The sequence below is a fragment of the Oncorhynchus mykiss genome, chromosome 17 (assembly GCF_013265735.2).
Source record: "Oncorhynchus mykiss isolate Arlee chromosome 17, USDA_OmykA_1.1, whole genome shotgun sequence".
NCBI lineage: Eukaryota > Metazoa > Chordata > Actinopteri > Salmoniformes > Salmonidae > Oncorhynchus > Oncorhynchus mykiss.
The window spans coordinates 78609768-78632734 of NC_048581.1; the positions used below are offsets into that span (position 1 = coordinate 78609768).

A 22967-nucleotide genomic window follows, 5' to 3' on the forward strand; every position below is an offset into this window, starting at 1 on the left:
AGTCCTAACTTTGCTATCAAATTTTATTAGTCATTTGCGCCCGAAAACAACACCTTACAGTGAAATGCTTACTTACGTGCCCCTAACCAACAATGTAATTTAAAAAATATATGGATGAGAATAAGAGAGAAGAAAAGTAACAAGTAATCAAAGAGCAACAGTAAAAAATAACAATATATACAGGGGGGTGCCGGTACAGATTCCATGTGCTGGGGCACCGGTTAGTTGAGGTAGTATGTACATGTAGGTTTTTAAAGTGACTATGCATATATGACAACAGAGAGTGGCAGTGGTGTGGGGGCGGGGCAATGCAATTAGTCTGGGTAGCCATTTGACTAGATGTTCAGGAGTCTTATGGCTTGGGGGTAGAAGCTGTTTAGAAGCCTCTTGGACCTAGACATGGCGCTCCGGTACCGCTTGCCGTGCGGTAACAGAGAGAACAGTCTATCTATGACTAGGGTGGCTGGAGTCTTTGACAATTCTTAGGGCCTTCCTCTGACACCGCCTGGTATAGAGGTCCTGGATGGCAGGAAGCTTGGCCCCAGTGATGTACTGAGCTGTTCACACTACCCTCTGTCACGCTCTGCAGTCAGAAGCCGAGCAGTTGTCATACCAGGCAGTGATGCAACCAGTCAGGATTTTCTTGATGGTGCAGCTGTAGAACTTTTTGAGGATCTGAGGACCCATGCCAAATCTTTTAAGCCACCTTTCAGTCTTCTGACCTCCTCTCTATAGGCTGTCTCGTCGTTTGTCGGTGATCAGGCCTACCACTGTTGTGTCATCAGCAAATTTAATGATGGTGTTGTAGTCGTGCCTGGCCGTGCAGCCATGCGTGAACAGGGAGTACATGATGGGGCTGAGCACGCACCCCTGTGTTGAGGATCAGTGTGGCGGACGTATTGTTACCTACAGTTGAAGTCGGAAGTTTACATACACCTTAGCCAAATACATTTAAATTCCTAACATTTACTCCTAGTAAAAATTCCCTGTCTTAGGTCAGTTAGGATCACCAATTTAAGAATGTGAAATTTCAGAATAATAGTAGTGATTTATTTCAGCCTGTATGTCTTTCATCACATTCCCAGTGGGTCAGAAGTTTACATCAATCAATCAAATGTATTTATAAAGCCCTTCTTACATCAGCTGATGTCAGTGCTGTAAAGAAACCCAGCCTAAAACCCCAAACAGCAAGAAATGCAGGTGTAGAAGCACAGTGGCTAGGAAAAACTCCCTAGAAAGGCCAGAACCTAGGAAGAAACCAAGAGCGGAACCAGGCTATGAGGGGTGGCCTTGGACCTAGACTCTTCTGGCTGTGCCGGGTGGGATTATAACAGAACATGGCCAAGATGTTGAAATGTTCATAGATGACCAGCAGGGTCAAATAATAATAATCACCGTGGTTGCAACAGGTCAGCACCTCAGGAGTAAATGTCAGTTGGCTTTTCATAGCCGATCATTCAGAGTATCTCCACCGCTCCTGCTGTTTCTAGCGAGTTGAAAACAACAGGTCTGGGAGAGGTAGCACGTCCGGTGAACAGGTCAGGGTTCCATAGCCACAGGCAGAACAGTTGAAACTGGAGCAACAGCACGGCCAGGTAGTCCTGAGGCATGGTCCTCTGAGAGAGCGAGAGCATTAGAGACAGCACACTTAAATTCACACAGGACAAGACAGGATAAATACTCCGATTTAGAGGTCGACCGATTGTGATTTTTCAACGCCGATACCGATTATTGGAGGACCAAAAAAAAAAGGAGAGAGAGAGAGAGAGAGACCTTCACACTCCTGGGCAAGACTACACTCATGGGTAGGCAGACCATTCCATAAAAGTGGAGCTCTATAGGACAAAGCCCTGCCTCCAGCTGTTTGCTTAGAAATTCTGGGGACAGTAAGGAGGCCTGCGTCTTGTAACCTTAGCATACATGTAGGTATGTACGGCAGGCGCAAACCCACGTAATGCTTTATAGGTTAGCAGTTAAACCTTAATCAGCCCTTGCCTTAACAGGAAGCCAGTGTAGAGAGGCTAGCACTGGAGTAATATGATCACATTTTTTGGTTCTAGTCAGGATTCTAGCAGCCATATTTAGCACTAACTGAAGTTTATTTAGTGCTTTATTAGTATTTTGTAGCATTGCCTTTAAATTGTTTAACTTTTGGGTAGCCTTCCACAAGCTTCCCACAATAAGTTGGGTGAATTTTGGCCCATTCCTCCTGACAGAGCTGGTGTAACTGAGTCAGGTTTGTAGGCCTCCTTGCTCGCACATACTTTTTCTGTTCTGCCCACAAATTTTCTATAGGATTGAGGTCAGGGCTTTGACAGCCCCTCCAATACCTTGACTTTTTGTCCTTAAGCCATTTTGCCACAACTTTGGAAGTAGGCTTGGGGTCATTGTCCATTTGGAAGACACATTTACGACCAAGCTTTAACTTCCTGACTGATGTCTTGAGATGTTGCTCCAATATATCCACATATTGTCCTTCCTCATGGTGCCATCTATTTTGTGTAGCGCACCAGTCCCTCCTGCAGCAAAGCACCCTCACAACATGATGCTGCCACCCCCGTGCTTCACGGTTGGGATGGTCTTCTTCATTTTCAAATCCTCCCCCTTTTTTCTCCAAACATAACAATGGTCATTATGGCCAAACAGTTCTATTTTTGTTTCATCAGACCAGATGACATTTCTCCAAAAAGTACGATCTTTGTCCCCATGTGTAGTTGCAAACCGTAGTCTGTCTTTTTCATGGATGTTTTGGAGCAGTGGCTTCTTCCTTGCTGAGCGGCCTTTCAGGTTATGTCGATTTTGGACTCGTTTTACTGTGGATATAGATACTTTTGTACCGGTTTCCTCCAGCATCTTCACAGGGTCCTTTGCTGTTGTTTTGGGATTGATTTGTACTTTTCACACCAAAGTACGTTCATCTCTAGGAGACAGAACGCGTCTCCTTCCTAAGCGGTATGACGTCTGCGTGGTCCCATGGTGTTTACACTTGCGTACTATTGTTTGTGCAGATGAACGTGGTACCTTCAGGCATTTGGAAATTGCTCCCAAGGATGAACCAGACTTGTGGAGGTCTACATTTTGTTTTCTGATGTCTTGGCTGATTTCTATTGATTGTCCCATGATGTCAAGCAAAGAGGCACTGAGTTTGAAGGTAGACCTTGAAATTCATCCACATGTACACCTCCAATTGACTCAAATGATGTCAATTAACCTATCAGAAGCTTCTAAAGCCATGACATCATTTTCTGGAATTTTCCAAGCTGTTTAAAGGCACAGTCAACTTAGTGTATGTAAACTTCTGACCCACTGGAATTGATACAGTGAAATAATCTGTCTGTAAACAATTGTTGGAACAATGACTTGTGTCATGCACAAAGTAAATGTCCTAACCAACTTGCCAAAACTATAGTATGTTAACAAGAAAATTGTGGAGTGTATGAAAAACTAGTTTTAATGATTCCAACCTAAGTGTATGTAAACATCCGACTTCAACTGTACATATATATTTATATTCCGGACTCTGACATTGCTCGTCCTGATATTTCTTGATTCCTTTCTTTTTATTTGTGTGTATTGTTTTGTATTGTTAGGTATTACTGCACTGTTGGAGCTAAGGCAAGAACTGAAAATGGTTGTCTAGCAATGATTAACAACCAATTTGACAGAGCTTGAAGAATTTTAAAAAGAATAATGGGCAAATGTTGCACAATCCAGGTGTGGAAAGCATACCTTACATACCCAGAAGGATTCAAAGCTGTAATCACTGCCATAGGCTATTCTACAAAGTATTGAATCAAGGGTGTGAACACTTATAAATGAGATATTTCTGTATTCATTTTCAATAAATTTGCTACAATTTCTAAAACTTGTTTCCACTTTGCCATTATGGGGTATCTGTTGTGTGTAGATAGGTGAGAATTCAGGATGTAACACAACAAAATGTGGAATAAGTCAAGGGGTATGAATACTTTCTGAAAGCACTGTAAATCGTCTATAAAAAGAGAAAGGCCTTGTTTAAACAAACCCGCAGCGTGTCTGTCGCCAAGCTTTTTAGCGGGTTCATATCAGCACAGCTTGTGTGAGTGTTTGTGTGCGTGTGTGCGTGTGTGTGTGTGTGCGTGCATGTGTGCATGTGTGTGTGCGTGTGTGTGTGTGCATGCATATGTTTGGGTTCGTTTTAATGTACATATGTAACCCCTTAAAAACAGTGTTTCATAAAAAAAGTGGCAGGACTCCCATCAGATAACATCACATAATGGGAGTGAGACTGCCTCGTGAGGAGAGGGGGAGGTGAGAGGGGGAGAGAGAGGAAGAGGGCCAGAGAAAGTGGGGGTGAGGGGTGAAAGAAGAAGCAAAGTAGGGGAGGGTAATGTGAGACACTAGCAAGAAATAAAAACACTAATCAACTGTGATTTTATATTTTGAATTAAATACATCCTAACACATTTATAAAAATCACATTTGACGTAATTTTTGTTTATACTTTATTTAACCTGTCACTACTTCTTTAGTACCTTCATACTATAGGTTTGTAAGGTTTGTCCTAACTGACTTGTTAACCATTTTTTCCCCTTGTTAACAAGAAATTTGTGGAGTGGTTGATAAACGAGTTTTAATGTCTCCAACCTAAGTGTATGTAAACTTTCGATTTCAACTGTACACTTACACAATCATTGGTTTTGTTGGGCGTAATTTAAAGTGAAAAATCATATAGTGTCAAGTGAACCTTTTGGGAGCCCTCCAGTTCCGTTAAATTCCTTGCTAGATTATTCATGAGGTGTAAAGCCAAGCCGAATATTAAAGCAGCTCTGGAAGGAGATTGGGTGGTGGAAACAGAGTGTGCATGCTGGTTGTCCTTAAACTTGACCAAGTTTTTGGTTCTGTTGTTGGTCAGGTCTTGGCCAGGTATGGTATTAATCACCCCCTCTCATCTTTGCCCCCCCCCCCGCCATAGACGGGACACTACACAACTGTATTTTCTCCCCCCCTCCCCAGGCCACAGCAATTACTTGGAATCTAGTGACCGATGGCCACGTTGACCTGTTTTTGTTCAGTCTATGTTTCAAGCTGAAATCAGGGTAGTGGTACCATTGTCCCTTGTCCAAAACCTCTAGCTTTGTGTTAGGGCCTGGTTCACCCTTGTGTTTATTGACTTGATGGAAAGTGAAAGGATGGACTGGGAGCTACAGCGTATATCTGGCCTGACCTCAACTCTGACAGTGTGACTGCAAATGTTTATTTTGTTTGTGTGTGTGCATAGGTCTAATGGGTCAAATAAAGTAGAAATGCTTGCAAGCAATAAAATGGCAAAGCCAGCCACAGGAAGACAACGCTACAGAGTGCACAACTGTGTCCAGGGCAGCCAAGATGGAGAAGGCAAACAAAAGTGTCTTAACGCTGTGGTTTCTCTGCATGCAATGGTGACAGGATGTTCTCCATGAAGATTTGTGTGTCTTGCACATTCTGCATACATCTCTTTTTATTTATTTTTTTACTTAATTTATTTTTGCTTGACTTCTTAAAGCATTGTTGGTTAAGGGCTTGTAAGAACCTCAGCTTGTCCTCTTCATAAATCTAATTTTATTGGTCTCACACACATTACACATTTGTTTTGTGTAATTCTTTTTGCGTGGGTGGGTGGAACAGAACACACATTTATCTGAGTCACTATTAGTAAGTGATTTATGAGGACCGCTAATGCATTTCAGTTATGTCATGTCTAAAATACACAGCTAATTTGCGCTACACTATAGTTTTCTTTTCTCTGCCTTTATCAGCGCAAGAGATTTTATAATGGCCAATCTCAAATCAATCCCCAGCCCTAGATACGTCTTAGATTCCAAGATATGCCCCTTCTCCCGCACCTCTTTGTTTCAGAGGGGTTGGGGTGAAATGCGGAAGACACATTTCGGTTCAATGCATTCAGTTGTGAAACTGACTAGGTATCCCTTTTCCCATTGTTGTAGATCTGTAAGACCTGTTTAGGTATGATAACAGAAGTCTCACTAGCTGAGTCTGTGCAACAACTTACTAGAATGTGGATATGGGTAAGGTGGCGACTGAGGGAACACAGCAGTGGTCAGTTGTAAATAGCCGGTGGGGTGTTGTCTGCTGACGTACAGAACACAGACACAGTATGTAGGTTACAGTACATCAGGGTAAGTAATGGCTTCTACACAGCAGACCCAACCTAGTCAGCAGTTTGGCCTGGATAACACAGGGACAAATGATGCAGTCCACCCGACCAGCTAGCTAGCAGGCTGGAATTGACACAGTCCATCCGACCAGCTAGCTAGCAGGCTGGAATTGATGCAGTCCACCCAACCAGCTAGCTAGCAGGCTGGAATTGACGCAGTCCACCCGACCAGCTAGCTAGCAGGCTGGAATTGACGCAGTCCACCCGACCAGCTAGCTAGCAGGCTGGAGTTGATGCAGTCCACCCGACCAGCTAGTTAGCAGGCTGGAATTGACGCAGTCCACCCCAACCAGCTAGCTAGCAGGCTGGAATTGACGCAGTCCACCCCAACCAGCTAGCTAGCAGGCTGGAATTGACGCAGTCCACCCCAACCAGCTAGCTAGCAGGCTGGAATTGACGCCGTCCACCCCAACCAGCTAGCTAGCAGGCTGGAATTGACGCAGTCCACCCCAACCAGCTAGCTAGCAGGCTGGAATTGACGCAGGCTGGAATTGACGCAGTCCATCCCACCAGCTAGCTAGCAGGCTGGAATTGACGCAGTCCGTCCCACCAGCTAGCTAGCAGGCTGGAATTGACGTAGTCCGTCCCACCAGCTAGCTAGCAGGCTGGAATTGACGCAGTCCGTCCCACCAGCTAGCTAGCAGGCTGGAATTGACGTAGTCCGTCCCACCAGCTAGCTAGCAGGCTGGAATTGACGTAGTCCGTCCCACCAGCTAGCTAGCAGGCTGGAATTGACGCAGTCCACCCCCACCAGCTAGCTAGCAGGCTGGAATTGCCATGCCTTCATGGAGCACGACCCTTCTACTGATCCCAACACAAGCACAAATAGGGCTGTGATGTTTTAACATTTTTCCATGACTAAAATTAAAACACAAAGCAGACCATACTTTTTGGTCATTTAAAAACCTGCTGTACTTACAATATTGTGTGCTATAGTTTGGAGAATTAATGAATATGACTCTGGATGACATAATGTTTGTTAGGGCTGTTTTCCTAAAGAAGATAAATCCACTATGTGTGTTGTATCCTTGCCACGATACTAACGAGTATTGCGATACTGGTATCGTCCTGGCCCCAATGACAAAGGAAGCCCAGCCCCTGACAGAGTAACTGACAAGACTTGAGACCATTCCAGGCTATCAGTTTCACAACCAGTCAGTCGCATTAATATGTTCTTGTGATATGAGCTCCATTTTTCCATGACTCTTAAGGAAAGGAATGCTTTTTTTGTTTTCTTTATTCCTGAATGATTATTCTTAGGAACAGTCAAGGAGGCTAGCTGTGTGCAGTCCAATCCCCCACACTGATTGGAATGCAGTCCAGTCAGTGTGGGGGGGAAAGCATTTTAATAACAAGCTAGCCAAACCAAATCATAAAAATATAAAGTGTTTTTATTCATGATTTGTAAGTAGCTAATAAAAATAGTAAATCTGATACCAGAAAACAATCGTGGTGTTAATAAACTACACTGATCTTAACAGCCTCATGCCAACAGCGCCTTGGTTGTGTGTCTGTCTGGCTGCTGCTAATAGACTGCCACTGGGGTAAGCAGTCAGGGAAAATATAATCACAAACAACTCTCAGCAACAGAAATGCTGCGTCAGACCACAGCGTTTTTCAGAAACATCCAAATGTTCTCAAGCTGTGCCTTAAATCCCAGCCACTAATTTTCTACTCCCATCAGCAGAGCCTGCATCCTCTCTGGGGGAGGCCCTGTCCCTGCAGTGTGAACAGCACCAGCAGGCTACTGCAGACCAAGGAGACAGTCGGAAGCTGGAGGTAACATCCACCCCATGTAACCTACTGTCTTCGATGAACATACAGCCAGCCCTGTCTGTCATTGTATACGACTGTGACTAGGCAATGCTGAGATGGCGATAGTGACTGTATCACACACGCAGCCACTGGACATTCCTCTTCCCCCATCCTCACAGAGGATACAGAGAAGGTGGAGGGCTCAGTGAGTGGTCTGATTATTGCTAGCAGACAGATGGGAGATTGGAGAGAGAGCCAGGCTGACTGTGTCTGAGGAGTCATTCTGTGGCTGCTGTGACAGGCTCCCTGGCCCTGGCTGCCCAGCTCTTGTTACTAACGAGATTACCACCAGATAATGGAGCCCCAACACAAGTGGCTTGCCGAACAACACACATACACCTGCCTACCCGATCCTGGCCAATTACACAAAAGCTGGTCTAACTCCTTGGAAACTTTTGGGTGTTTTCACATATGAAATTCAGTACCCGGGTTCGGTTTCCTGGAGCATTTTGTGAGGATTCTACAAAATACGTTTTGCATTCACAAGACCTGGAAATAACCGTTTCAGGTTGCGATTAGCAAGATGTACATTCTAAATGACGTTAGCGAGTTTATAATGGGCAGTAAAAGTTACGCGTGACTCACCGTGTCCCATTACCTGGTACTCTGGTCCTGGATCTTGGACCATGAACTCACGCAGGTCCAGAATTAATTTCAGCCAGGGTTTCTTTGTTTCACACATGCTTTATAGCGTGGGTCAGGGTACCAAACGTTTCCGGATCAAAAGGGAATATGTGAAAGCACCCTTTTGAAAGTTGTGGCTATGTCGAGTTCAAAGGAAAAGAGGAAGCTGTGATGCTTGCTTTCTCCAGTGGTTAGAATGTAGGTCAAGTCATGTGAATGATGAATGTTCCCAGCCTGCTTTACTTGAGTGAGCGGAGAGCGAGGAGAGCATGCACATCTATCCTACCTCCTCCAACTAGAAGAAACACATGTGGGTAGTTTAGAACCTTACCAGGGATTCCCACAAGATTTCCCTTTTCAGAAACTCACTCATAATTCTGAATCGGCTAATGTACATCTTGATGAAAAGAGAAGTGTTGAAAGGCTTATTGTTTGAACAGGGGAGCAGTTCAGAGATGCAGTGTGAGGACAGCAGAGTTTAAAGAGGGCTATTAGTGAGGTCTCCAGGAATCAGTGTTATAGAGCTATATATTAATGATCACAGAGTGTGACATGGTAGGGCAAGGCAGTGGGGAACCTGTCTTCTTGGCAGAGGGCTGGAGAATAGATGTGGGGTGTTGGCAAATCTTGAGTGGCCTGCTGCTTCAGCAGAGAGCTGCCAGACAGTCCAGCCAGCCGTGTCAATGAGTTTTCTTTTAATGTATGGAATTAGAAGTGTATGTTTGTGTGTGTGTGTATATATGTGTGTGTATGTATGTATGTATATATATATATATATATATATATATATATATATATATATATATATATATATATATATATATATATATATATATATATATATATATATATATATATATATATATATATATATATATATATACATACACACACACACACACACACACACACACACACACACACACACGTGTCAAAAAAAATAAAGGGAACACTAAAATAACACATCCTAGATCTGAATGAATGGAATATTCTTATTAAATACTTTTTTCTTTACATAGTTGAATGTGCTGACAACAAAATCACACAAATTATCAATGCAAATCAAATTTATCAACCCATGGAGGTCTGGATTTGGAGTCCAGACCTCCAAAATTAAAGTGGAAAACCACACTACAGGCTGATCCAACTTTGATGTAATGTCCTTAAAACAAGTCAAAATGAGGCTCAGTAGTGTGTGTGTGGCCTCCACGTGCCTGTATGACCTCCCTACAACGCCTGGGCATGCTCCTGATGAGGTGGCGGATGGTCTCCTGAGGGATCTCCTCCCAGACCTGGACTAAAGCATCCGCCAACTCCTGGACAGTCTGTGGTGCAACGTGGCGTTGGTGGATGGAGCGAGACATGATGTCCCAGATGTGCTCAATTGGATTCAGGTCTGGGGAACGGGCGGGCCAGTCCATAGCATCAATGCCTTCCTCTTGCAGGAACTGCTGACACACTCCAGCCACATGAGGTCTAGTATTGTCTTGCATTAGGAGGAACCAACCGCACCAGCATATGGTCTCACAAGGGGTCTGAGGATCTCATCTCGGTACCTAATGGCAGTCAGGCTACCTCTGGCGAGCACATGGAGGGCTGTGCGGCCCCCCAAAGAAATGCCACACCATGACTGACCCACCGCCAAACCGGACATGCTGGAGGATGTTGCAGGCAGCAGAACGTTCTCCACGGCGTCTCCAGACTGTCACGTCTGTCACGTGCTCAGTGTGAACCTGCTTTCATCTGTGAAGAGCACAGGGCGCCAGTGGCGAATTTGCCAATCTTGGTGTTCTCTGGCAAATGCCAAACGTCCTGCACGGTGTTGGGCTGTAAGCACAACCCCCACCTGTGGACGTCGGGCCCTCATACCACCCTCATGGAGTCTGTTTCTGACCGTTTGAGCAGACACATGCACATTTGTGGCCTGCTGGAGGTCATTTTGCAGGGCTCTGGCAGTGCTCCTTCTGCTCCTCCTTGCACAAAGGCGGAGGTAGCGGTCCTGCTGCTGGGTTGTTGCCCTCCTACGGCCTCCTCCACGTCTCCTGGTAGCGCCTCCATGCTCTGGACACTACGCTAACAGACACAGCAAACCTTCTTGCCACAGCTCGCATTGATGTGCCATCCTGGATGAGCTGCACTACCTGAGCCATTTGTGTGGGTTGTAGACTCCGTCTCATGCTACCACTAGAGTGAAAGCACCAAAACATCAGCCAGGAAGCATAGGAACTGAGAAGTGGTCTGTGGTTATCACCTCCACCACCACTAAACTTTTGTTATTGACCAAATACTTCTTTTCCACCATAATTTGCAAATAAATTCATAAAAAAATCATGCAATGTGATTTTCTGGATTTTTTTATTTATTTTGTCTGTCATAGTTAAGTGTACCTATGATGAAAATGACAGGCCTCTCATTTTTTTAAGTGGGAGAACTTGCACAGTTGGTGGCTGACTAAATACTTTTTTGCCCCACTGTATATGTGTGTATGTACAGTCGTGGCCAAAAGTTTTGAGAATTACAGAAATATACATTTTCACAAAGTCTGCTGCTTCAGTGTCTTTAGATTTTTTTTGATGGCATCCCATTCATGCATAATCAATGCTTGGAGTTTGTCAGAATATGTGGGTTTTTGTTTGTCCACCCACCTCTTGAGGATTAACCACAAGTTCTCAATGGGATTGAGGTCTGGGGAGTTTCCTGGCCATGGACCCAAAAAATCGATGTTTTGCTCGCCGAGCCACTTAGTTATCACTTTTGCCTTATTGCAAGGTGCTCCATCATGCTGGAAAAGGCATACATACACTAAGTCGACTGTGCCTTTTAAACAGCTTGGAAAATTCTAAAAAATAATGTAATGGCTTTAGAAGCTTCTGATAGGCTAATTGAGTTAATTGGAGGTGCACCTGTGGATGTATTTCAAGGCCTACCTTCAAACTCAGTGCTTCTTTGCTTGACATCATGGGAAAATCAAAAGAAATCAGCCAAGACCTCAGAAAAACAATTGTAGACCTCCAGAAGTCTGGTTCATCATTGGGAGCAATTTTCAAATGCCTGAAGGTACCACGTTCATCTGTACAAACAATAGTACACAAGTATAAACACCATGGGACCACGTAGACGTCATACTGCTCAGGAAGGAGATGCGTTCTGTCTCCTAGAGATGAACGTACTTTGGCGTGAAAAGTGCAATTCAATCCCAGAACAACCGCAAAGGACCCTGTGAAGATGCTGGAGGAAACAGGTACAAAAGCATCTATATCCACAGTAAAACGAGTCCTATATCGACATAACCTGACAGGCCGGTCAACAAGGAAGAGGACTGCTCCAAAACCGATATTAAAAAGCCAGACTACGGTTTGCAACTGCACATGGGGACAAAGATCGTACTTTTTGGAGAAATGTCCTCTGGTCTGATGAAACAAAAATAGAACTGTTTGGCCATAATGACCATTATGTTTGGAGGAAAAAGGGGGAGGCTTGCAAGCCGAAGAACACCATCCCAACCGTGAAGCACGGGGGTGGCAGCATCATGTTGTGAGGGGGTGCTTTGCTGCAGGAGGGACTGGTGCTCTTCACAAAATAGATCTCATCATGAGGTAGAAAAATGTGGATATATTGAAGCGACATCAGTCAGGAAGTTAAAGCTTGGTCGTAAATGGGTCTTTCAAATGGACAATGACCCAAAGCATACTTCCAAAGTTGTGGCAAAATGGCTTAAGGACAACAAAGTCAAGGTATTGTAGTGGCCATCACAAAGCCCTGACCTCAATCCCAGAGGAAATTTGTGGGCAGAACTGAAAAGGCGTGTGCGAGCAAGGAGGCTTACAAACCTGACTCGGTTACACCAGCTCTGTCAGGAGGAATGGGCCACAATTCACCCAATTTATTGTGGGAAGCTTGTGGAAGGCTACCTGACATGTTTGACCCATGTTAAATAATTTAAAGGCAATGCTACCAAATACTGATTTGAGTGTATGTAAATTTCTGACCCACTGGGAGTGTGATGAAAGAAATACAAGTTTAAATAAATCCTTCTCTCTACTATTCTGCCATTTCACATTCTTAAAATAAAGTGGTGATCCTAACTGACTTAATTAAGATAGGGAATTTTTACTAGGACTAAATGTCAGGAATTGTGAAAAACTGAGTTTAAATGTATTTGGCTAAGGTGTATGTAAACTTCAGACTTCAACTGTATGTATGCATGCAAAACCCTGACAAAATATAAATATATATATTGAGCACCTGTTGAACTCCAGAAGTCCTGTGTGACGCTCATTCACGCTGCGACTGGGGCTGTTTTGTTCCTGTCTTCCTCAGAGCAGGCAGCCTGTTTGAAGCCAGTAACCCTCTTTAGCTCCTAAGCAAGTTGCTGTATTAGTAAGGCCTGCAGCTGGCAGGAACGTTTGGGGAAAATATTAAGCCCCTGTGCATGTTTAGGAAATGTGAGGCAGTGATCTCATTTTCTAAGATGTAGCCTGGAGCTGTTAATGTGAGAGAAAGGGGGAGGGGTGTGTGTGAGAAATTAGTTAGGTTTATAATCAGCCAACCAACCGTGACCCTGTTCCCTGCCGCTCGGCATCCTGGGGGAAATATCATATCAGACTTTGGTCCGCCTGCTGAGATGGTCAGGGGGAGGAGTCAAGGGCTGCCTTTTTAGCTTTTTTTTCCTTAGGATGCTTTTTTCCATTTTTTTGTTATTCTTGAGTTTTTTTATACTCTTATGTTTGTTTTGTAGTAAATATTGAAGTTTAGTTTTTTTCCTGTGAAGCACATTGTGTTGCATTCTGTCTGAAATGTGCTGTATAAATACAGCTTGATTTGACTCCTTAAAGCAGATAGACTGCCGTTTCAAATGGCATGGGACAGTGTTGCCCCTCTCTCGGTTAGTATCTTGAAGCAAGATTATTCTTAATTTTTTCGATGCTATAGGCCAATACAATGATCTGCTTACTATTGCATACAACATCCAGTCAGACAACAGAGTGAGGTCCCTGGCAGTGCAGAAGCCCGTGTAAACGGCGCTCCTCTCTTCGGATTGGTCCATAGCCTGTAAGAGGAGAGTGCCCTCTGACCTATTGCAGGCTGGAGCTGGCCCTGAGAGAAATAGAACCTGCTGACCGTACTGCAGTCTTCCTATCATTAAAATGTAAAGCCACGTTCCATCTCAGCACTGGGAGATTGTTTTACTTAGTCCATGTCCTTGAAAAGGCTCATTCAAAGCTGTATAGAAAGAAACTACCCACATGTCTACCACATCTATTTTGTTGCCAATATTATAACCAATGAAATGGGCTTCTTCCGTCAGCACATCGTAAACCAAAGTACATGGCCTGTTTCTGTGCCAAAGAGCGGAGAACTGAATTTGAAGACTGTTGGCTTGAATATTTGATAGTCAACAGGAAGAAATTTTCCATTGCTGCATTGATATTCCTCTCAGTACTTTCCACAGCAGCAGCTAAATGACCCCTTCTGTCCTTCTTTACTGACAGTCCCACGTAGAATTCTGTTATCCCTCTGGACTATTGGAACTGGAGGAGAGCTTAGCAGTGATCTTCACTGGCAGCATGACATTCAACACATTCTCAAGCCCTGCACCTGAATTCCCCCTGCTCCACTTCTGACACTTAGCAATTCCAGTCATATGAGCCTGTGCCTCTGTCTAAGTGGATTATGTTGCTTTTACAATTCAAGTCACTGTGTGTGCAGCGGATTGGGCTCAGGGGACCTCTGTCTAGACTGGGCTCGGGGGACCTCTGTCTAGACTGGGCTCAGGGGACCTCTGTCTAGACTGGGCTCAGGGGACCTCTGTCTAGACTGGGCTCAGGGGACCTCTGTCTAGACTGGGCTCGGGGGACCTCTGTCTAGACTGGGCTCGGGGGACCTCTGTCTAGACTGGGCTCGGGGGACCTCTGTCTAGACTGGGCTCGGGGGACCTCTGTCTAGACTGGGCTCGGGGGACAGCAGCACAGAGACCCACTTTCTCTCTGATGGAACCCTCTCTGGAAACCTCCATTCCTCAGACCCAGTTCATTTTGGCTCTCTTTTGCGCTCGCTCTCTTTCGCGCTCGCTAATATATTGTCTGATATGTTCTGTTGCAGAGGGAGATGAAGGAGCAGCTGGCCACTCTGCAGGACAGTGAGAAGGGACACACAGAGGCCCTGCGGCTACTGCAGAGACAACTCACTGAGACCAAGGTAACACACTAGGCACTACTCACTGAGACCAAGGTAACACACTAGGCACTACTCACTGAGACCAAGGTAACACACTAGGCAAAACTCACTAAGACCGAGGTAACACACTAAGCACTACTCACTGAGACCAAGGTAACACACTAGGCACAACTCACTGAGACCAAGGTAACACACTAGGCACTACTCACTGAGACCAAGGTAACACACTAGGCACTACTCACTGAGACCAAGGTAACACACTAGGCACTACTCACTGAGACCAAGGTAACACACTAGGCACTACTCACTGAGACCAAGGTAACACACTAGGCACAACTCACTGAGACCAAGGTAACACACTAGGCACTACTCACTGAGACCAAGGTAACACACTAGGCACTACTCACTGAGACCAAGGTAACACACTAGGCACTACTCACTGAGACCAAGGTAACACACTAAGCACTACTCACTGAGACCAAGGAAACACACCAAGCACAAACATTCACTTAGACCAAGATAACTTAGAGAGCCTTTTTACCCATTAGAGACCAAGTTAATGGTCGAGTTGTTCTGTCTGTCTTTCATCGTATCTCTATCTCACCCTCCACCTGAGTCTGTACTGAACTGATTGGTTTATTGAGCATCTCTTTAATCTATACACCCTGTTTTAATCAGCGGAACAAGAGCAGTCACTCAATACAACAGATATTCCTCAATCACCTTTTCTGTCTCATCTCTTCCCTTTTTGATGACTTTGAGATTCACAAAGGCATGGCTGTCTGACAGAGTGAGTGTGGGGCGTCATTTGGAAGGGTGTCGTTCTTTCCGCTGTTTACATGCTGGCTGTTCCCTGGCACGCCAACCCAGCCAGCGCCCTCCCGTCTTCCTGTCCTGTCTGCAGGACTTTACTTAAAATGTCTCTGGCCCAGCAAGGCAGACCTGCCTGCTTCCACTGCCATTCTGCCGTCACCTTTAGCTGACTGCCTGTTGGAGCTCTTCTAGCCCCTCCATTATAAATCAGTCCATCTCATTAGGTTTGCATCCATTTGTCCGAAGAGATGTGCGTTGCCTGGAAGAGGCCCATAGGGGAACTAAATCGATCTCTCTGCCTCTCCAATACATTTAGGTTGATGACAATGAAATGCTCTGTTGTTCTCCTGCCCTTCCTGCTTGACCACACACAGAATCCAAATAAGAATTGATTTGTAGGATCTGATCAAAGCACCCACAAATTATGTTATGTAATCCTGAAATGGGAGACTGCCCACCTCAAACACGCATAATCGTCTCTACCCCTCTCCCCTGGAACATGAAGGTGTTGAAACTGAAACTTTGAGTAGGGTGGTGTGAGGCTGCCAATACCCTTGTTTTGGTTTGACTTAAATGTCCCCCAACGCTGCTGTTTGTCACTTAATTGGTTTATATTGGTTCTGGTGCTCTAGTTTAGTTCAAGTCCTGGGCCCATGTGTTTAGGGGCATCCCCTGCCCTGTCTGAAGAGCAGACGTTGTCTGATTCTCTGGCCGTGGGGGTTTGTCTGATTTAACGAGCTGCTTCTCTGAGACTCAGACTCAATAAAATTGTTCTTCCTGTAGGCTTAATATGAGCTTTAAATATCCACCCTGCCATAGCCATAACACCCTGCTGGAGAAGACTGGCACATGGTTACTGCATCGCTGCAGGCCTCATCAGTCCTGTCCTCCTCTCACTGTCACACTCACATCCCACTCCTGCCCTGCTCTGTATTGGAGATAAATGATCTTAATAGGCTTAAGGTTCCCAGCAGCACAGAGAGAATATCTGCCTGCTTCTAGGTTCCTACAGGAACAGGCATGCTGCTGGAGTGAAATTGATTTATGGCAGGCAGTAGCAATAAAACCCAGATTCTGATGCTGCTACCCCTGCTCCCTGGTGTTCCCCTGTGATGGAGAGGAGTAGAGACTACTAGAACAGAGCGAATGTTTCCTTTGTACAGACAGACAAAAGCCCTGCGTGAGAAGCTGCTCCCTCTCCAGTTGTTACTGGACTGAGCCTCTTGGATCTCTCTTTGTTCTGTGTCTCTGCTGCTACTGTTGCTGTTAGCATTGGAGATTATTAATTTCCTCTTCAAGTCCAGCGCCCTCCTTGATTTCCCCACGATTTCTCCAATTCACACCACTCTCTCCTCTCCTCAGCTTCCGCTCCTTTTTCTCTCATCAAGAGCACTGCTCTTCCAATAATAGCATCACTGACTATCCGCTGGCCTTGTAAATGTTGCCTTCAACACACAGCTTGTCTGTCCCCAGCCGACCCCACAGCATCAGCCTTTTAAGCATGCTTTCGATCTCACAAGCAGTACCACTATTAAAACAGCACAATGTGACTAACTGTGCTCTAGGGCCTCTTCCACTGTCCCAACCAACCAGTGAGGCTGAGCTTTGCCCTATTCTACTCCTAATGCTCTCTATATAGGCCGTTCTTATGATAGAACATTTTGTATTGATTTAATGTTGGATGATCTATAACAGCAGATGGGGATTGTCCCTAGAAGCCCTGCCTATGACTCTTAGACAGATTTTTTTCAGTCAATAAATTGACATGATGTTAGGTGCTAAAAAGGTTTTTAGAAACCGAGTGGTTCGAGCCCTGAATGCTGATTGGCTGAAGGGTGTGGTATATCAGACTGTATACCACAGGTATGATGACACAACTTTTTACTGTTCTAATTACTATGGTTACCAGTTTATAATAACAATAAGGCACCTCAGGAGTTTCTAGTATATGACCAATATACAACGGCTAAGGGCTGTATCCAGACACTGCGTTGCGTCGTACGTAAGAACAGTCCACAGCTGTGGTATGTTAGCCGTATACCATACCCCTTGTTGTGCATTCAGGGCTCAAACCCCCCAGCTGTTAAGATGGAGCCGAAGATGATGGCTGACGTTTTACATGCTCGTAACCAATTGTGCAATTTAAAAATAAATAAAAAAGTCAAACTTATTTTGTACATAATGTTGCTGCTACTGTCTCTTATGACCGAAAATAACTTATGGACATCAGATCTGGGATTACTCACCACGGACTTGAAGAAGGTTTTTCCTTTAACGAGTCTGACGAGAAAGATATACAGCTCTCCCGGGAACAGGCCCATATCCCCGTCATTTGCGTGAAGAAAAGACGGAGGAAAAGGGGACGCAGATCAGGCTGCCTTTTGAGAATCTGTAGGAGAGCCAGGTAACTCCCACTGCCATCAATTCTACTTGCTAACATGCAATCATTGGAGAATAAAATTGATTATTTATGAATCATCCTACCTATGGGACATATAAGATATTATAATTCTTAGTTTCACCAAGTTGTGGCTGAACTACGACACGGATCATTTAGAGCTGGAGGGATTTTCAATGCACGGCGGAACAGAGAAGCTACGTCTGGTAAGATGAGGGGTGGGGGTCTGTCTTTTTGTCTAACAGCTGGTGCGTGATGTCTAATATTAAAGAAGTCTCGAGGTATTGCTCGCCTGAGGTAGAGTACATTTTGATAAGTTGTAGACCACACTATTTACCAGGAGATTTCTTATCTATATTATTCGTAGCCATCTATTTACCACCACAGAACGAAGCTGGCACTAAGACCGCACTCAACCAACTCTAAGGCCAAAAGCAAACAAGAAAATGCTCACCCAGAGGCAGCGCTCCTAGTGGCCGGGGACTTTAATGCAGGCAAATTTATATCACTTTTACCAAATTTTTACCAAGAAAATTCTAGACCACCTTTACTCCACACACAGAGATGCATACAAAGCTCTCTCCTGCAGTCCATTTGGCAAATCTGACCATAATTCTATCCCCCTGATTCCTGCTTACAAGCAAAAACTAAAGCAGGAAGTACCAGTGACTCGCTCAATACGGAAGTGGTCAGATGCCACGGATGCTTCACTACAGGACTTTTTTGTTAGCACAGACTGGAATATGTTCTGGGATTCATCCAATGGCATTGAGGAGTATACCACCTCAGTCATCGGCTTCATCAATAAGTGCATCGACGATGTCGTCCCCACAGTTGACCGTCCGTACAAATCCCAACCATTAGCCATGGATTACAGGTGACATCCGCATCGAGCTAAAGGCTAGAGCTGCCGCTTTCAAGGAGCGGGACACTGATCCGGACGCCTATAAGAAATCCCGCTAATACCCTCAGACGAATAATTAAACAAGCAAAGCATCAATACAGGATTAAGATTGAATCCTACTACACAGACTCTGACGCTCGTTGGATGTGGCAGGGCTTGAAAACTATTACGGACTACGAAGGGAAACCCAGACGCGAGCTGCCCAGTGACGTGAGCCTACCAGACAAGCTAAATGCCTTTTATGCTCGCTTCAAGGCAAGCAGCACTGAAGAATGCACGAGAGCACCAGCTGTTCTGGATGACTGTGTGATAACAAACTCGGTAGCCGAGTAAGACTTTTTAAACAGGCCAACATTCACAAAGCTGTGGGGCCAGATGGATTACCAGGACGTGTACTCAAAGCATGTGAGGACCAACTGGTAAGTGTCTTCACTGACATTTTCAACCTCTTCCTGACTGAGTCTGTAATACCTACATGTTTCAGGCAGAACACCATAGTCCCTGTGCCCAAGGAAGCGAAGGTAACCTGCCTAAATGATTACCGTGCCGTAGCACTCACATTGGTAGCCATGAAATGCTTTGAAAGGCTGGTCAAGGCTCACATCAACAGCATCCTCCCGGATACCCTAGACCCACTCCAATTCGCATACCGCCCCAACAGATCCACAGATGACGCAGTCTCCATTGCACTCCACACTGCCCTTTTCCACCTGGTCAAAGGAACACCTATGTGAGAATGCTGTTCATTGACGACAGCTCAGTGTTCAACACCAGAGTGCCCACGAAGCTCATCACTAAGCTAAGGACCCTGGGACAAAACAACTCCCTCTGCAACTTGAAAATTGACTTCCTGACAGGCCACCCCAGGTGGTAAGGGTAGGCAACAACACGTCTGCCACATCCCCTCTTGTACTCGCTGTTCACCCACGACTGCGTGGCCAAACACGACTCCAACACCATTAAGTTTGCTGACGACACAAGTGGTAGGCCTGATCACCGACAACGATTTGACAGCCTAAAGGGAGGTCAGAGAACTGGCAGTGTGGTGCCAGTAAAACAATCTCTCCCTCAATGTGAGCAAGACAAAGGGGTTGATCGTGGACTACAGGAAAAGGCGGGCCGAACAGGCCCCATTTAACATCAACGGGGCTGTAGTTGAGTGGGTCGAGAGCTCATCACCAACAGTCTATCATGGTCCAAACACACCAAGGCAGTCGTGAAGACGGCCCGACAAAACCTTTTCCCTCTCAGGAGACTGAAAAGATTTGGCATGGGTCACCGGATCCTCAAAAGGTTCTACAGCTGCACCATCGAGATCATCCTGACCGATTGCATCACCGCATGGTATGGCAACTGCTCGGTATCTGACCGTAAGGCGCGACAGCGGGTAGTGCAAACGGCCCAGTACATCACTGGGGCCAAGCTTCCTGCCATCCAGGACCTATATAATAGGCGGTGTCAGAGGGAAGCCCATAAAATTGTCAGAGACTCCAGTCACACAAGTCATAGACTGTATTTTTTTCTGGCAAGTGGTATCGGAGCGCCGAGTCTACGACCAAAAGGCTCCTTAAAAGCTTCTACCCCCCCAAGCCATAAGACTGCTGAACAATTAATTTAATGGCCACCGGACTATTACATTGCCCCCCCCCCATTTGTTTTGTACTCTGCTGCTACTTGCTGTTTATTATCTATGCATAGTCACTTCACCCCTACCTACATCTACAAATTACCTATAACCTGTATCCCTGCACACTGACTCGGTATCGGTACCCCCTTTATATAGCCTTGTTATTGTGTTTTATAATTTTTTTACTTTAGTTTATTTGGTAAATATTTTCTGAACCAACACTTCAAGAAGAGTTAAGGGCTTGTAAATAAGCATTTCACGGTAAGGTCTACACTTGTATTCGGCGCATGTGACATTGTTAGATTCGATTTTTGATTTGATAATGATGCTTAATGGTTGTAGCATAACCTGCACTTTCATTGTAAATAAATAACCTCTCATCCCTCCTCTCTCATCTATCTTGTCCCCGTCTCCTCTCTCTCTCGTTCTCTCTCTCGTTCCAGTCGTCGGCCAAGGGCCTTCGTGCGACCATCGGCGAGGTGTTTGAGCATCTGCAGCGATTTCTGCGCGAGCGCCAGAAGGCCATGTTGGAGGAGCTGGAGACTGATACAGCGCGCACGCTCTCCGACATCGAGCACAAGCTCCAGCGTTTCAGCCAGCAGCTGCGTGACGTCAAGGAGGGCATCGGCATCCTGCAGGAGCGCCTCAACGAGCCAGGCCGCCATGGATTCCTGGAGGGCGTTGCCCTCACCTCCGAGAGGTGCTCTGCTTACTGTCTGACTGACCATGGATCAGCTGTTCTTCCAAACAGCCACAGTCCTAAACTTTTGTAAGATTGTACGCTGTCTGAGGTTATGTTATACTACCCTCCTAACATAACACCATTCCCTGAATGTAATCCATTCTGCTCATCGTCAGGATATTGATATCTTGGAGTGAAAGTGCAGAGTTGAGCAATGAGGCTTATCCCAGGTCTCTGACAGATATCTTAACAGGCCAGATATACAGGGCTCATTATTTGAAATCTGTGAAAGAGTGGGCTCAGGGGAATAGAGTTGAAGTATTTAAGATCTTAGAGGGATTGATAAGATTGACTGAGGAAGTTGTTGCATCAGTAGGCATTCTAACAACCAGTCCAGAGGGCATTGATAGGAATGAGTGAAGAATGAACTGATATCCAGGTTCGCAATCTCACAGTTTCCAATACTTATTTTTAACTTTGTGAGAACAGGCTTGACAAGGTTGTGGTTTCTCCTCAGGCTAAGTCACTTAAACGCACAGCAGGTGAATGGTTAGCCTTGCCTCACTGCGCACCCTGTTCTTTTTTCATTTTTTTTCCAATGTTCCTCAAGATGATCAATGTTTAGCTGTGCATCCCTAGCTTTCCCAGGCAGGGTTGAGAAGGGCTTCAAAGTGGTTAAAATAGGAAGGTAACGATTCACAGATACAAGTGTATCTTAAACGCGTGTATCGGGCTACGGACCCCAAACCAATCCAATCCAAATGTAGTATGCGTCAGTCAGAAAATGTACAGTTGAAGTTGGAAGTTTACATACTTGGAGTCATTAAAACTCATTTTTCAACCACTCCACAAATTTCTTGTTAAACCTATAGTTTTGGCAAGTTGGTTAGGACATCTACTTTGTGCATGACACAAGTCATTTTTGTTTACAGACAGTGAATTATTAGTGAAATAATCTATCACAATTCCAGTGGGTCAGAAGTTTACATACATTAAGTTGACTGTGCTTTTAAACAGCTTGGAAAATTCCAGAAAGTTATGTCATGGCTTTAGAAGCTTCTTATAGGCTAATTGACATCATTTGAGTCAATTGGAGGTGTACCTGTGGATGTATTTCAAGGTCTACCTTCATACTCGGTGCATCTTTGCTTCACATTACGGGAAAATCAAAAGGAATCAGTCAAGACTTCAGAAAAACAATTGTAGACCTCGACAAGTCTGGTTCAACATTGGGAGCAATTTCCAAACGCCTGAAGGTACCACGTTCATCTGTACAAACAATAGTACGCAAGTATAAACACCATGGGACCACCATCATACCTTTCAGGAAGGAGACGCGTTCTGTCTCCTAGAGATTAAATTACTTTGGTGTGAAAAGTGCAAATCAATCCCAGAACAACAGCAAAGGACCTTGTGAAGATGCTGGAGGAAACGGGTACAAAAGTATCTATATCCACAGTAAAACGAGTCCTATATCGACACAAAGGCCACTCAGCAAGGAAGAACTGCCATAACGCCAGACTACGGTTTGCAACTGCACATGGGGACAAAGATCATACTTTTTTGAGAAATGTCCTCTGGTCTGATGAAACAAAAATACAACTGTTAGGCCATGATGACCATCGTTATGTTTGGAGGAAAAAGGGGGATGCTTGCAAGCTAAAGAACACCATCCCAACTGTGAAGCACGGGGGTGGCAGCATCATGTTAAGGGGGTGCTTTGCTGCAGGA

At 45.0% G+C, this 22967-nt stretch overlaps 1 protein-coding gene across 6 annotated transcripts in view; it reads left to right on the forward strand.

The window, feature by feature from the left end:
• The window catches only part of LOC110494629 (E3 ubiquitin-protein ligase TRIM62), a 43743-nt gene that overhangs the window by 12628 nt on the left and 8148 nt on the right, over positions 1-22967 (forward strand). For 5 of the 6 annotated variants that reach the window (XM_036948245.1, XM_036948246.1, XM_036948248.1 and 2 more), the window contains exons 3-4: positions 14738-14833; positions 20998-21323. In XM_036948245.1, coding sequence (XP_036804140.1) covers positions 14738-14833; positions 20998-21323 — 422 coding nt within the window. The remainder of the gene's footprint in view (positions 1-14737; positions 14834-20997; positions 21324-22967) is intronic. The other variant, XM_036948249.1, reaches the window with a different exon arrangement.